At 32.8% G+C, this 12498-nt stretch overlaps 1 protein-coding gene across 1 annotated transcript in view; it reads right to left on the minus strand.

Annotated features, from left to right (window-relative positions):
* The window catches only part of map3k22 (mitogen-activated protein kinase kinase kinase 22), a 71096-nt gene that overhangs the window by 4692 nt on the left and 53906 nt on the right, over positions 1–12498 (minus strand). The window contains exons 12-16 of the mRNA XM_062020668.1: positions 9037–9171; positions 6917–7065; positions 6725–6856; positions 2346–2475; positions 58–235 (exon numbers count right to left, since the gene is read on the minus strand). Coding sequence (XP_061876652.1) covers positions 58–235; positions 2346–2475; positions 6725–6856; positions 6917–7065; positions 9037–9171 — 724 coding nt within the window. The remainder of the gene's footprint in view (positions 1–57; positions 236–2345; positions 2476–6724; positions 6857–6916; positions 7066–9036; positions 9172–12498) is intronic.

A 12498-nucleotide genomic window follows, 5' to 3' on the forward strand; every position in this document is an offset into this window, starting at 1 on the left:
GGGCACACCAGGGGTCAGGCCAGGTGACGCCACCTACGGCGAGCGCGTCCTGCTTACCACACGTCCGCCTTGCGGCCGTATCCTTCGCCGTTGATGACTTCCGGGCTCATCCAGTAGGGGGTGCCGGTCACAGACTTGATGCCCGTGCCAGACATGCAGATGGTCTGGATGCGCTTGCTGGCCCCGAAGTCTCCCAGCTTCACGTTCCCTGTAGAGTCCCTCAGGATGTTGGCGCCTGGGACACACGCAGGAGGGCAAAGGTCAAGCGCTTTAGGTCAGGAAGTCACAAGGAAGTCACATGATCTCCACCAGGAAGTCACATGACCTCCACCAGGAAGTTACATGGAAGTCACATGACCTCCACCAGGAAGTTACATGAAAGTCACATGACCTCCACCAGGAAGTCATATGATCTCCGCCGAGAAGTCACATGACTTCCACATGGAAGTCACATGACCTCCACCAGGAAGTCACATCACTTCCACCAGGAAGTCACATCACTTCCAAAAGGAAGTCACATGACCCCCATCAGGAAGTCACATCACTTCCAACAGAAAGTCAAATGACTTCCACCAGGACGTTACATGGAAGTCACATGACCTCCACCAGGAAGTTACATGAAAGTCACATGACCTCCACCAGGAAGTCATATGATCTCCGCCAAGAAGTCACATGACTTCCACATGGAAGTCACATGACCTCCACCAGGAAGTCACATCACTTCCAAAAGGAAGTCACATGACCCCCATCAGGAAGTCACATCACTTCCAACAGGAAGTCAAATGACTTCCACCAGGAAGTCACATTACTTTCACCAGGAATTCACAAAGAAGTCACATGACTTCCAACAGGAAGTCACATGACTTCCACCAGGAATTCACAAGGAAGTCACATGACTTCCAACAGGAAGTCAAATGACTTCCACCAGGACGTTACATGAAAGTCACATGACTTCCACCAGGAAGTCACATAACTTCCACCAGGAAGTCACATGACTTTCCAACAGGAAGTCACAAGGAAGTCACATGACTTCCACCAGGAAGTCACATGACTTTCCAACAGGAAGTCACAAGGAAGTCACATGACTTCCACCAGGACGTTACATGAGTCACATGACTTCCACCAGGAAGTCACATGACTTCCAACAGGAAGTCACAAGGAAGTCACATGATCTCCATCAGGAAGTCACATGAATTCCAATAGGAAGTCAAATGACTTCCAGCAGGAAGTCAAATTACTTCCACCAGAACGCTACATGGAAGTCACATGACCTCCACCAGGAAGTCACATCACTTCCAAAAGGAAGTGACATGACTTCCACCAGGAAGTCACATGTTCTCCACCAGGAAGTCACATGATCTCCGCGAAGAAGTCACATGACTTCCAACAGGAAGTTACATGACTTCCACCAGGACGTTACATGAAAGTCACATGACCTCCACCAGGAAGTCACATGATGTCTGCCAGGAAGTCACATGACTTCCACCAGGAATTCACAAGGAAGTCAAATGATCTCCACCAGGAAGTCACATGACTTCCACCAGGAATTCACAAGGAAGTCACATGATCTCCACCAGGAAGTCACATGACTTCCAAAAGGAAGTCACATGACCCCCATCAGGAAGTCACATCACTTCCAAAAGGAAGTTACATGACTTCCACCAGAAAGTCAAATGACTTCCACCAGGACGTCACATGAAAGTCACATGACCTCCACCAGGAAGTCACATGATCTCTGCCAGGAAGTCACACGACTTCCAACAGGAAGTTACATGACTTCCACCAGGACATTACATGAAAGTCACATGACCTCCACCAGGAAGTCACATGATCTCTGCCAGGAAATCACGTGACTTCCACCAGGAATTCACATGATCTCCACCAGGAAGTCACATGACCCCCATCAGGAAGTCACCTCACTTCCAAAAGGAAGTTACATGACTGCCACCAGAAAGTCAAATGACTTCCACCAGGACGTTACATGAAAGTCACATGACCCCCATCAAGAATTATATGTAATTATAGATGTATATATAATAATAATAATATACAATAATTATACATGTATAAATAATAATATACAATAATTATAGATGTATAAATAATATTGCTATACAATAATTATAGATGGTTTGTAAATATGAGTGATCATCTTCCATCTGCTTCAACTTTGTCCTCCTCTAGTCGGCCATCTTGCTTCCAACAAGTCAGCCCAACTTCAAGGAAGTTTGAGAGCTGACGTGTGCCACAAGGAGTCCGTGTGGAAAATACAACTCTGAGTGGAGTGACTAAAACACTGGTGACTTTCCCACACATTACAGCAAATGAAGGCCAGATGTGGGTACCTTTGATGTCTCTGTGCACGATCATGTTGCTGTGCAGGTAGGACACACCTTGCAGGATCTGACGACTGTACCTCCTGCTCACCTTCTCTGTCAGCGCCCCGTACGCCTTCAGCTGGTCCTTGATGGAGCCCTGAGGACCACAACACCCGGTCTTCACCTTCCTTCAGGACGTTTGGAGACACCCACACTACTTTGCTTGGAGCATGTTTCCATGGCCACAGACAAGTAGTGTCATCATAACAAATATCAATGTAATCATTGTGGTATCGATTATGTACGCCTCTTGAACTTGGTATCGTTACAGTCAATGTCTGTGTGGATCCACCCATTTGTTTACATTGAGGAGCGCTAGCTTGCTGTTAGCTATTGTATCCTCCTACGGTGTGTAGTGAAGCATGTTTAGCTATTCCTGGAGGCGAGGATTAGTCATCTAGAAGAATTGTTGCATCTGACCAGTCTACCTCTCAGGGAATTAAAATCACTGGTCAATCCCAAATTCTTTCAGATGACATATATGCAGAGTAAGAAGGACCATCAAGACAGAATAGGAATATTATCATGTTTTACTGAAGCTTCAGGAGACCAGCCCACATCAATACAGTCATACCGTCATCTCAGGATGATCTCCTGAAGCTTCAGTAAAACATGATAATATTCCTATTCTGTCTTGGTGGTCCTTCTTACTCTGCATGCCATCTGAAAGAACTTGGGATTGACCAGTGGCTATAATTCCCTGAGAGGTAGACTGGTCAGATGCAACAGTAGCTAAAACACTGTGGAGGTACATTAGCCGCTGTTTTATTTGACTGCCAAAAGTTTTAACTTGAAGAAACATGTTTTTACACTCGCCAATTGTTTTTTAATTAAATACATTTGAGTTGCTTTTTTCTGACTTGCGAATTGTTTTTTTTAATAAAAGTTTATTTTTACTGGCAAATCTTTTTTTAATTAATTTAAATAATTTACTAGCATTTTTTTTTAATTCAAGAAAAAAAAATTGAACCTGCAAATATTTTTTTTAATTAAATCTTTTGTAATACTTGCAAATGGTTTTCTGATTGAAGTAAATATATTTTTTAACTCGCAATTTTTTGGAAGAAAAAAAAAATTAATTTATTAAAGGAAAAACTTTTTTACTTGCAAAACAATTTTTTATTTGAATAAAACCAACATTGTTTTACTTGCAAATCGTTTTTTTAATCAAGCAAAATTGCTATTTTAGTTGCAAACTGTATTTTTTTTTTTTTACTTGCGAATCCAATTTTAATTAAAGAAAAAAATGTTTTACTTGCAAATATTTTTTTAATTAAAGATTTGTTTTTTTTACTTGCAAATTGACTTTTTTAATTAAAGAAAATGTTTTTTTTTGGCTGATACTACGTCCTGTAAGGATGATACTTCTTTATTTATCGCCATGGAGGCGAAGATTAGTCATCTAGAAGTAGATAAAACACTGTGGAGGTACGTTAGCCGCTGTTTTATTTTACTGCCAAAAGTTTTAACTTGAAGAAACATGTTTTTACACTTGCCGATTGTTTTTTAATTAAAGTAAATAATTTACTAGCATTTATTTTAATTCAAGAAAATTTTTTTTAACCTGCAAATAGTTTTTTTATTATTATTTTTTTAATACTTGAAAATGGTTTTCTGATTAAAGTAAATATCTTTTTTAACTCGCAATTTTTTTAATGAAAGAAAACTTCTTTTTTTTTATTAAAAGAAAAACTTTTGTACTTGCAAAACAATTTTTTATTTAAAAAAACAAAAAAACAACAACATTGTTTTACTTGCAAATCGTTTTTTTATTTAAGCAAAAAAATGTTTTACTTGCAAATATTTTTTTAATTAAAGAAAATTGTTTTTTGGCGCTTACTACGTCCTGCAGGGATGATACTTTTTTATTTGTCGCCATGGAGGCGAGGATTAGTCATCTAGAAGTAGCTAAAACACTGTGAGGTACGTTAGCCACTGTTGTATTTTACTGCCAAAAGTTCTAACTTGAAGAAACATGTTTTTACACTTGAAAATTGTTTTTTAATTAAATACATTTGAGTTGGTTTTTTTTTTACTTGTGAATCGTTTTTTTTAATGGTTTTTTGATTGAAGTAAATATTTTTTTTAACTTGCAATTTTTTTAATTAAATATATATATATTTTTTATTATTCAAAGAAAAACGTTTTGACTGGCAAAACATTTGTTTTATTGAAGAAAACAATTTTTTTTAACTTGCAAATTGTTTTTAATTGAAGTAAATATTTTTTTTTAACTTGTGAATCATTTTTTTGATTAAAGAAAAAAATGTTTTACTTGGCAATTTATTTTGATTAAAGATCAAATTGTTTTACTTGCGAATTGTTTTTTAAAATGAAAGTAAATAAAATGACTTGCAATTTTTTGGAATTCAAGAATTTTTTTTTCAACCTGCAAATTGTTTTTTTAATTAAATAATTTTTAATACTTGCAAATCGTTTTTTGATTAAAATAATATATTTTTTAACTTTCAATTTTTTTTTATTAAAGAAAACATTTTTATTTTCATTTAAAGAAACACTTTTTAACTCGCAAAACATGTTTTAATTGAAAAAAAATACATAGTTTTACTTGCAAATCTTTTTTTTAATGAAGCAAATTTGCTATTTTACTTGCAAATTGTTTTTTAATTGAAGTAAAACATTTTTTTTACTTGCAAATTGTTTTTAATTGAAGTAAATATTTTTTTTTAACTTGTGAATCATTTTTTTGATTAAAGAAAAAAATGTTTTACTTGGCAATTTATTTTGATTAAAGATCAAATTGTTTTACTTGCGAATCGTTTTTTAAAATGAAAGTAAATAAAATGACTCGCAATTTTTTGGAATTCAAGAATTTTTTTTTCAACCTGCAAATAGTTTTTTTTATTAAATAATTTTTAATATTTGCAAATCGTTTTTTGATTAAAATAATATATTTTTTAACTTTCAATTTTTTTTTATTAATTAATTTATTAATTTTAATTTTAATTTAAAGAAACACGTTTTAACTCGCAAAACATGTTTTAATTGAAAAAAAAATACATAGTTTTACTTGTAAATCTTTTTTTTAATGAAGCAAATTTGCTATTTTACTTGCAAATTGTTTTTTAATTAAAGAAAAACATTTTTTACTTGCAAATATTTCCATCCATCCATTTTCTAACGCTTGTCCCTTTTGGGGTCGCGGGGGTTGCTGGAGCCTATCTCAGCTGCATTCGGGCCGAAGGCGGGTTACACCCTGGACAAGCCGCCAAGGGCCCTTGCAAATACTTTTTTTATGAAAGTTTATTTTTGTGAGCAAATATTTTTTTAAATTAAAGTAAATAATAATTTAGTTGCAATTTTTTTTGAATTCAAGAAAAAATGTTTTTACTTGCAAATTATTTTAAAAACAATTGTAAAACTTGCAAATGTTTTTTTGATTAAAGTAAATATTTTTTTTAACTTGCATTTTTTAAATTAAATATATATATTTTTTATTATTTAAATAACTTTTTTTTTTTTTACCCGCAAAACATTTTTTTAATTGAAGAAAAAAATATAGATTTACTTGCAAATCGTTTTTTTAATCAAGCAAAATTGCTATTTTACTTGCAAATATTTTTTTAATTGAAGTAAAACATTTTTTAACTTGCAAATATTTTTTTTTAGGAAAGTTTATTTTTATGAGCAAATATTTTTTTTAATTAAAGTAAATAATAATTTAGTTGCAATTTTTTTTAATTCAAGAAAAACCTTTTTTACTCGCAAATTGTTATTTTAATCTAAAAAATTGTAATACTTGCAAATGTTTTTTTGATTAAAGTAAATATTTTTTTTAACTTCTATTTTTTTTTATAAAAAAAAAAAAAAAAAAATTATTATTTAAATAACTTTTTTTCTACCCGCAAAACATTTTTTTAATTGAAGAAAAAAATATAGATTTACTTACAAATCGTTTTTTTAATCAAGCAAAATTGCTATTTTACTTGCAAATATTTTTTTAATTGAAGTAAAACATTTTTTTTTTACTTGCAAATATTTTTTTAAGTTAACGAAAAACATTTTTTAACTTGCAAATATTTTTTTAGGAAAGTTTATTTTTATGAGCAAATATTTTTTTTAATTAAAGTAAATAATAATTTAGTTGCAATTTTTTTTAATTCAAGAAAAACCTTTTTTACTCGCAAATTGTTATTTTAATTTAAAAAATTGTAATACTTGCAAATGTTTTTTTGATTAAAGTAAATATTTTTTTTAATTGAAATTTGTATTTATTAAATATATTAATTTTTTTATTATTTAAAGAAAACATTTTTTACCCGCAAAACATTTTTTTAATTGAAGAAAAAAACAGTTGTGACCCTGTATTGGTGAGAAGTACGCACCCCGGGCATGAACTCCACAAAGATGGTGAGCTTCCTGTGGTCCAGGTCCCGCAGACAGCCGTAGTACTGGACGATGCGCTCGTGGCGAAGGTTCTTCAGCAGCTGGATCTCGCACTCCAGAGCGTTGACTTCCTGCACGCAAAGGCGTCAGGATGCCGCGCACCACCACACCTGCCGTTTATTTACGCTCACCTTGCTGGTTTCCTGGCAGTCGGGGTCAAAGGGCACCTGCTTGGCGGCCAGCTCGCGGCCCGTGTCGGCGTCGTAGCACAGGTAAACCTCCCCGAAGGCGCCGCGGCCCAGCAGCTTGCCTTGCCGCCAGTTGACCGGCGCTCGCGGCGCTGCCGGCACAAGATGATGGACTGCATCATTCACAGTATCGCCACAAATAATAAATACTTGACGCAGAAAATGTTATTGAGTGCAGTGTGAGATAATTGTGGAATATTTATCAACCATTACATTTCTTTTTCTGCCACTTCTGGTATCGTTGTTGAGTCCTACAAAGTGTTTGTACTGCAAGTACTTTTTGACATGCATTTTAGTCACCAACGCTCATCAGTAGAGCTGTATCAATCACATATTGATATCAATGCCACATCAAAAGACAGCGTGTTTACTTGTGTGTGATATCATGTGCGATACAAGCGGTCTTGCAGGGTGTTTACTTGTGTGTGATATCATGTGTGATATCATGTGTGATATCATGTGCGATACAAGCGGTCCTGTAGGGCGTTTACTTGTGTGTGATATCATGTGCGATGCAAGCGGCCCTGCAGCGTGTTTACTTGCGTGTGATATCATGCGCGATGCAAGCGGTCTTGCAGCATGTTTACTTGTGTCCGATATCATGCGCGATACAAGCAGTCCTGCAGTGTGTTTACTTGTGTGTGATGTCATGTGCGATAAAAGCGGTCCTGCAGCATGTTTACGTGTGTGTGATATCATGTGCGATACAAGCGCAGTCCTGCAGCATGTTTACTTGTGTGTGATATCATGTGCGATGCAAGCGGTCCTGCAGGGTGTTTACTTGTGTGTGATATCATGTGCGATGCAAGCGGTCCTGCAGCGTGTTTACTTGTGTGAGATATCATGTGCGATACAAGCGCTCCTGCTGTGTGTGATATCATGTGCGATACAAGCAGTCCTGCAGGGTGTTCACTTGCGTGTGATATTATCTGCGATGCAAGCGGTCCTGCAGCGTGTTTACTTGTGTGTGATGTCATGTGCGATACAAGCGGTCCTGCAGCGTGTTTACTTGTGTGAGATATCATGTGTGATACAAGCGGTCCTGCAGCGTGTTTACTTGTGTGAGATATCACGTGCGATACAAGCGCCCCTGCCGTGTGTGATATCATGTGCGATGCAAGCAGTCCTGCAGGGTGTTTACTTGCGTGTGATATTATCTGCGATGCAAGCGGTCCTGCAGCGTGTTTACTTGTGTGTGATGTCATGTGCGATACAAGCGGTCCTGCAGCGTGTTTACTTGTGTGAGATATCATGTGTGATACAAGCGGTCCTGCAGCGTGTTTACTTGTGTGAGATATCATGTGCGATACAAGCGCTCCTGCTGTGTGTGATATCATGTGCGACGCAAGCGGTCCTGCGGGGTGTTTACTTGCGTGTGATATTATCTGCGATGCAAGCGGTCCTGCGGCGTGTTTACTTGTGTGTGATGTCATGTGCGATACAAGCGGTCCTGCAGCGTGTTTACTTGTGTGAGATATCATGTGTGATACAAGCGGTCCTGCAGCGTGTTTACTTGTGTGAGATATCATGTGCGATACAAGCGCTCCTGCCGTGTGTGATATCCTGTGCGATGCTAGCGGTCCTGCAGTGTGTTTACTTGCGTGTGATATCATGTGCGATACAAGCAATCCTTTCAGGTGCACACCTCAGAGTAATATATTTTGGCACTTGACACATATTACAGTTAGCATTTCAACATGTTAGCAGGTGTACATTTCAGCGTCATTATTTTGGTATTTCACCAATGTTAGCCATGAGCACGCTATTGTTAGCATAGTACTGTTAGCACGCCATGTTTTTTGGCTCATATTTTCTGTTACGTGACGCTACTTGGCCACCACGCTAACTGTTAGCATTTCAGTCGGGCTTTGACTCTTCAGCATTCACGCAAAATTTCCGCCGATATTGTATTTTCGCATTCTTTTCGGGAAAAAATGTAAAGGTGGTGCACTACACGGCCGCAGCCAGCAGAGGCGCTGTTGATTCAGTCAGAGCATGAGCAGGCAGACCGGGGGAAACAGGAGTTGAGAACGTTGAAAATGGGAGGTAGAAGAAAGACTCACATTTGGCCGTGCCGCGCTGGCGCAGCTCGCTGTACTGCAAGGTGCTGTCTCCGTTGTAGCTGCGCGTGCGGCTGGAAGGAACCAGCTGGAACAGGTTTTCCTGCGGCATGAAGCTGCGCGGAAGTGTCCTGCGACCTGCCAGGGAAAAAAAGACTTTTTAAAAAATAAAACAATTTAACAAGCAAATTGTTTTTTTTATGAAATATTTTTTAGTACTTGCAAATGGTTTAGTAAATATTTTTTTTAACTTGCAATTTTTTTTAGTAGACATTTTTTTTAAATTATTATTCAAAGAAAAACTTTTTGACTCGCAAAACATTTTTTTTATTGAAGAAAAAAAAATTGTTTTACTTGCAAATGGTTTTTTTAATTTAGCAAAATTGCTATTTTACTTGCAAATTGTTTTTTAAATTTTTTTTATTTTTTTTTACTTGTGAATCTTTTTTGAATTAAAGATAAACATTTTACTTGCGAATCGTTTTTTTAATGAAAGTAAATAAATTGACTTGCAATTTTTAGGAATTCAAGAATTTTTTTTTCAACCTGCAAATTGTTTTTTTAATTAAATATTTTTTAATACTTGCAAATCGTTTTTTGATTAAAATAATATTTTTTTAACTTGCATTTTTTTTAAAATTAAATAAGACATTTTTATTTTCATTTAAAGAAACACTTTTTAACTCGCAAAACATTTTTTTAATTGAAGAATAAAATATAGTTTTACTTGCAAAATCGTTTTTTTGATGAAGCAAAATTGCTATTTTACTTGCAAATTGTTTTTAATTGAAATAAAAAAAAAATTTTTTACTTGTGAATCTTTTTTGAATTAAAGAAAAACATTTTTTACTTGCAAATATTTTTTAAATTAAAGATAAAAACATTTTACTTGCGAATCGTTTTTTTAATGAAAGTAAATAAATTGACTTGCAATTTTTTGGAATTCAAGAATTTTTTTTTCAACCTGCAAATTGTTTTTTTAATTAAATATTTTTTAAAACTTGCAAATCGTTTTTTGATTAAAAGAATATTTTTTTTAACTTGCATTTTTTTTTTAATTAAATAAAACATTTTTATTTTCATCTGAAGAAACACTTTTTAACTCGCAAAACATTTTTTAAATTAAAGAATAAAATATAGTTTTACTTGCAAATGGTTTTTTTGATTAAGCAAAATTGCTATTTTACTTGCAAATTGTTTTTAATTGAAATAAATATTTTTTTTTACTTGTGAATCTTTTTTGAATTAAAGAAAAACATTTTTTACTTGCAAATATTTTTTTAATTAAAGATAAAAACATTTTACTTGCAAATCGTTTTTTTAATGAAAGTAAATAAATTGACTTGCAATTTTTTGGAATTCAAGAATTTTTTCTTCAACCTGCAAATTGTTTTTTTAATTAAATATTTTTTAATACTTGCAAATCGTTTTTTGATTAAAATAATATTTTTTTTAACTTGCATTTTTTTAAAAATTAAATAAAACATTTTTATTTTCATTTAAAGAAACACTTTTTAACTCGCAAAACATTTTTTAAATTAAAGAATAAAATATAGTTTTACTTGCAAATCGTTTTTTTGATTAAGCAAAGTTTTACTTGCAAATTGTTTTTAATTGAAATAAATGTTTTTTTTTTACTTGTGAATCTTTTTTGAATTAAAGAAAAACATTTTTTACTTGCAAATATTTTTTTAATTAAAGATAAAAACATTTTACTTGTCAATTATTTTTTTTAATGAAAGTAAATAAATTGACTTGCAATTTTTTTGAATTCAAGAATTTTTTTTTCAACCTGCAAATTGTTTTTTTAATTAAATATATTTTAATACTTGCAAATCGTTTTTTGATTAAAATAATATTTTTTTAATTGAATAAAACATTTTTATTTTCATTCAAAGAAACACTTTTTAACTCGCAAAACATTTTTTTAATTGAAGAAAAAAATATAGTCTTACTTGCAAATCGTTTTTTGATTAAAATAATATTTTTTTTAACTTGCATTTTTTTTTAAATTAAATAAAACATTTTTATTTTCATTTAAAGAAACACTTTTTAACTCGCAAAACATTTTTTTAATTGAAGAATAAAATATAGTTTTACTTGCAAAATCGTTTTTTTGATGAAGCAAAATTGCTATTTTACTTGCAAATTGTTTTTAATTGAAATTTAAAAAAAAAATTTTTACTTGTGAATCTTTTTTGAATTAAAGAAAAACATTTTTTACTTGCAAATATTTTTTAAATTAAAGATAAAAACATTTTACTTGCGAATCGTTTTTTTAATGAAAGTAAATAAATTGACTTGCAATTTTTTGGAATTCAAGAATTTTTTTTTCAACCTGCAAATTGTTTCTTTAATTAAATATTTTTTAAAACTTGCAAATCGTTTTTTGATTAAAAGAATATTTTTTTTAACTTGCATTTTTTTTTAAATTAAATAAAACATTTTTATTTTCATTTGAAGAAACACTTTTTAACTCGCAAAACATTTTTTAAATTAAAGAATAAAATATAGTTTTACTTGCAAATCGTTTTTTTGATTAAGCAAAATTTTACTTGCAAATTGTTTTTAATTGAAATAAATGTTTTTTTTTTACTTGTGAATCTTTTTTGAATTAAAGAAAAACATTTTTTACTTGCAAATATTTTTTTAATTAAAGATAAAAACATTTTACTTGTCAATTATTTTTTTTAATGAAAGTAAATAAATTGACTTGCAATTTTTTTGAATTCAAGAATTTTTTTTTCAACCTGCAAATTGTTTTTTTAATTAAATATATTTTAATACTTGCAAAGCGTTTTTTGATTAAAATAATATTTTTTTAATTGAATAAAACATTTTTATTTTCATTCAAAGAAACACTTTTTAACTCGCAAAACATTTTTTTAATTGAAGAAAAAAATATAGTCTTACTTGCAAATCGTTTCTTTTAATTAAGCAAAATTGCTATTTTACTTGCAAATCGTTTTTTAATTGAAGTAAACAGGTTTTTTTACTTGCAAATCTTTTTTAATTAAAGAAAAACGACACACTGCACATTTTGTGAGGGGTTGACGCTTCTAGCCTGAGCGCCCTGCTTCCTGTCTGACAGGAAGCTCTTCAGCTTTAGCACAAGGAAATGTAAATCATTGCTAAGCCAAGGTTAGCCTCTCTCAGGCAAGCTAACTTTTTTTTTTTAAAACAGGTGTGTCCGCAGCTCATTTTTCAACGGCCCACGGCACAATCGTTAGCATTCTAATATTAGCATGCTAGCTTATTTGCAGCTATACACCTTAGTGTCAAATATTTTGTTACCTATAGATTAGCATTATAGCTTTTTTAAAAGCTAATTTTGTAGGTATGCACATCAGTCGTCTCTTGGTACTTGGTGCATGCTATCATTTTAAACCAATCTTTCAGGTACACAACTCAGAGTAACATAATTTGGTCCTTTACGCATGTTACAGATAGCGTTGTAGCATGCTA

Source organism: Entelurus aequoreus, linkage group LG15 (genome assembly GCF_033978785.1).
Source record: "Entelurus aequoreus isolate RoL-2023_Sb linkage group LG15, RoL_Eaeq_v1.1, whole genome shotgun sequence".
NCBI lineage: Eukaryota > Metazoa > Chordata > Actinopteri > Syngnathiformes > Syngnathidae > Entelurus > Entelurus aequoreus.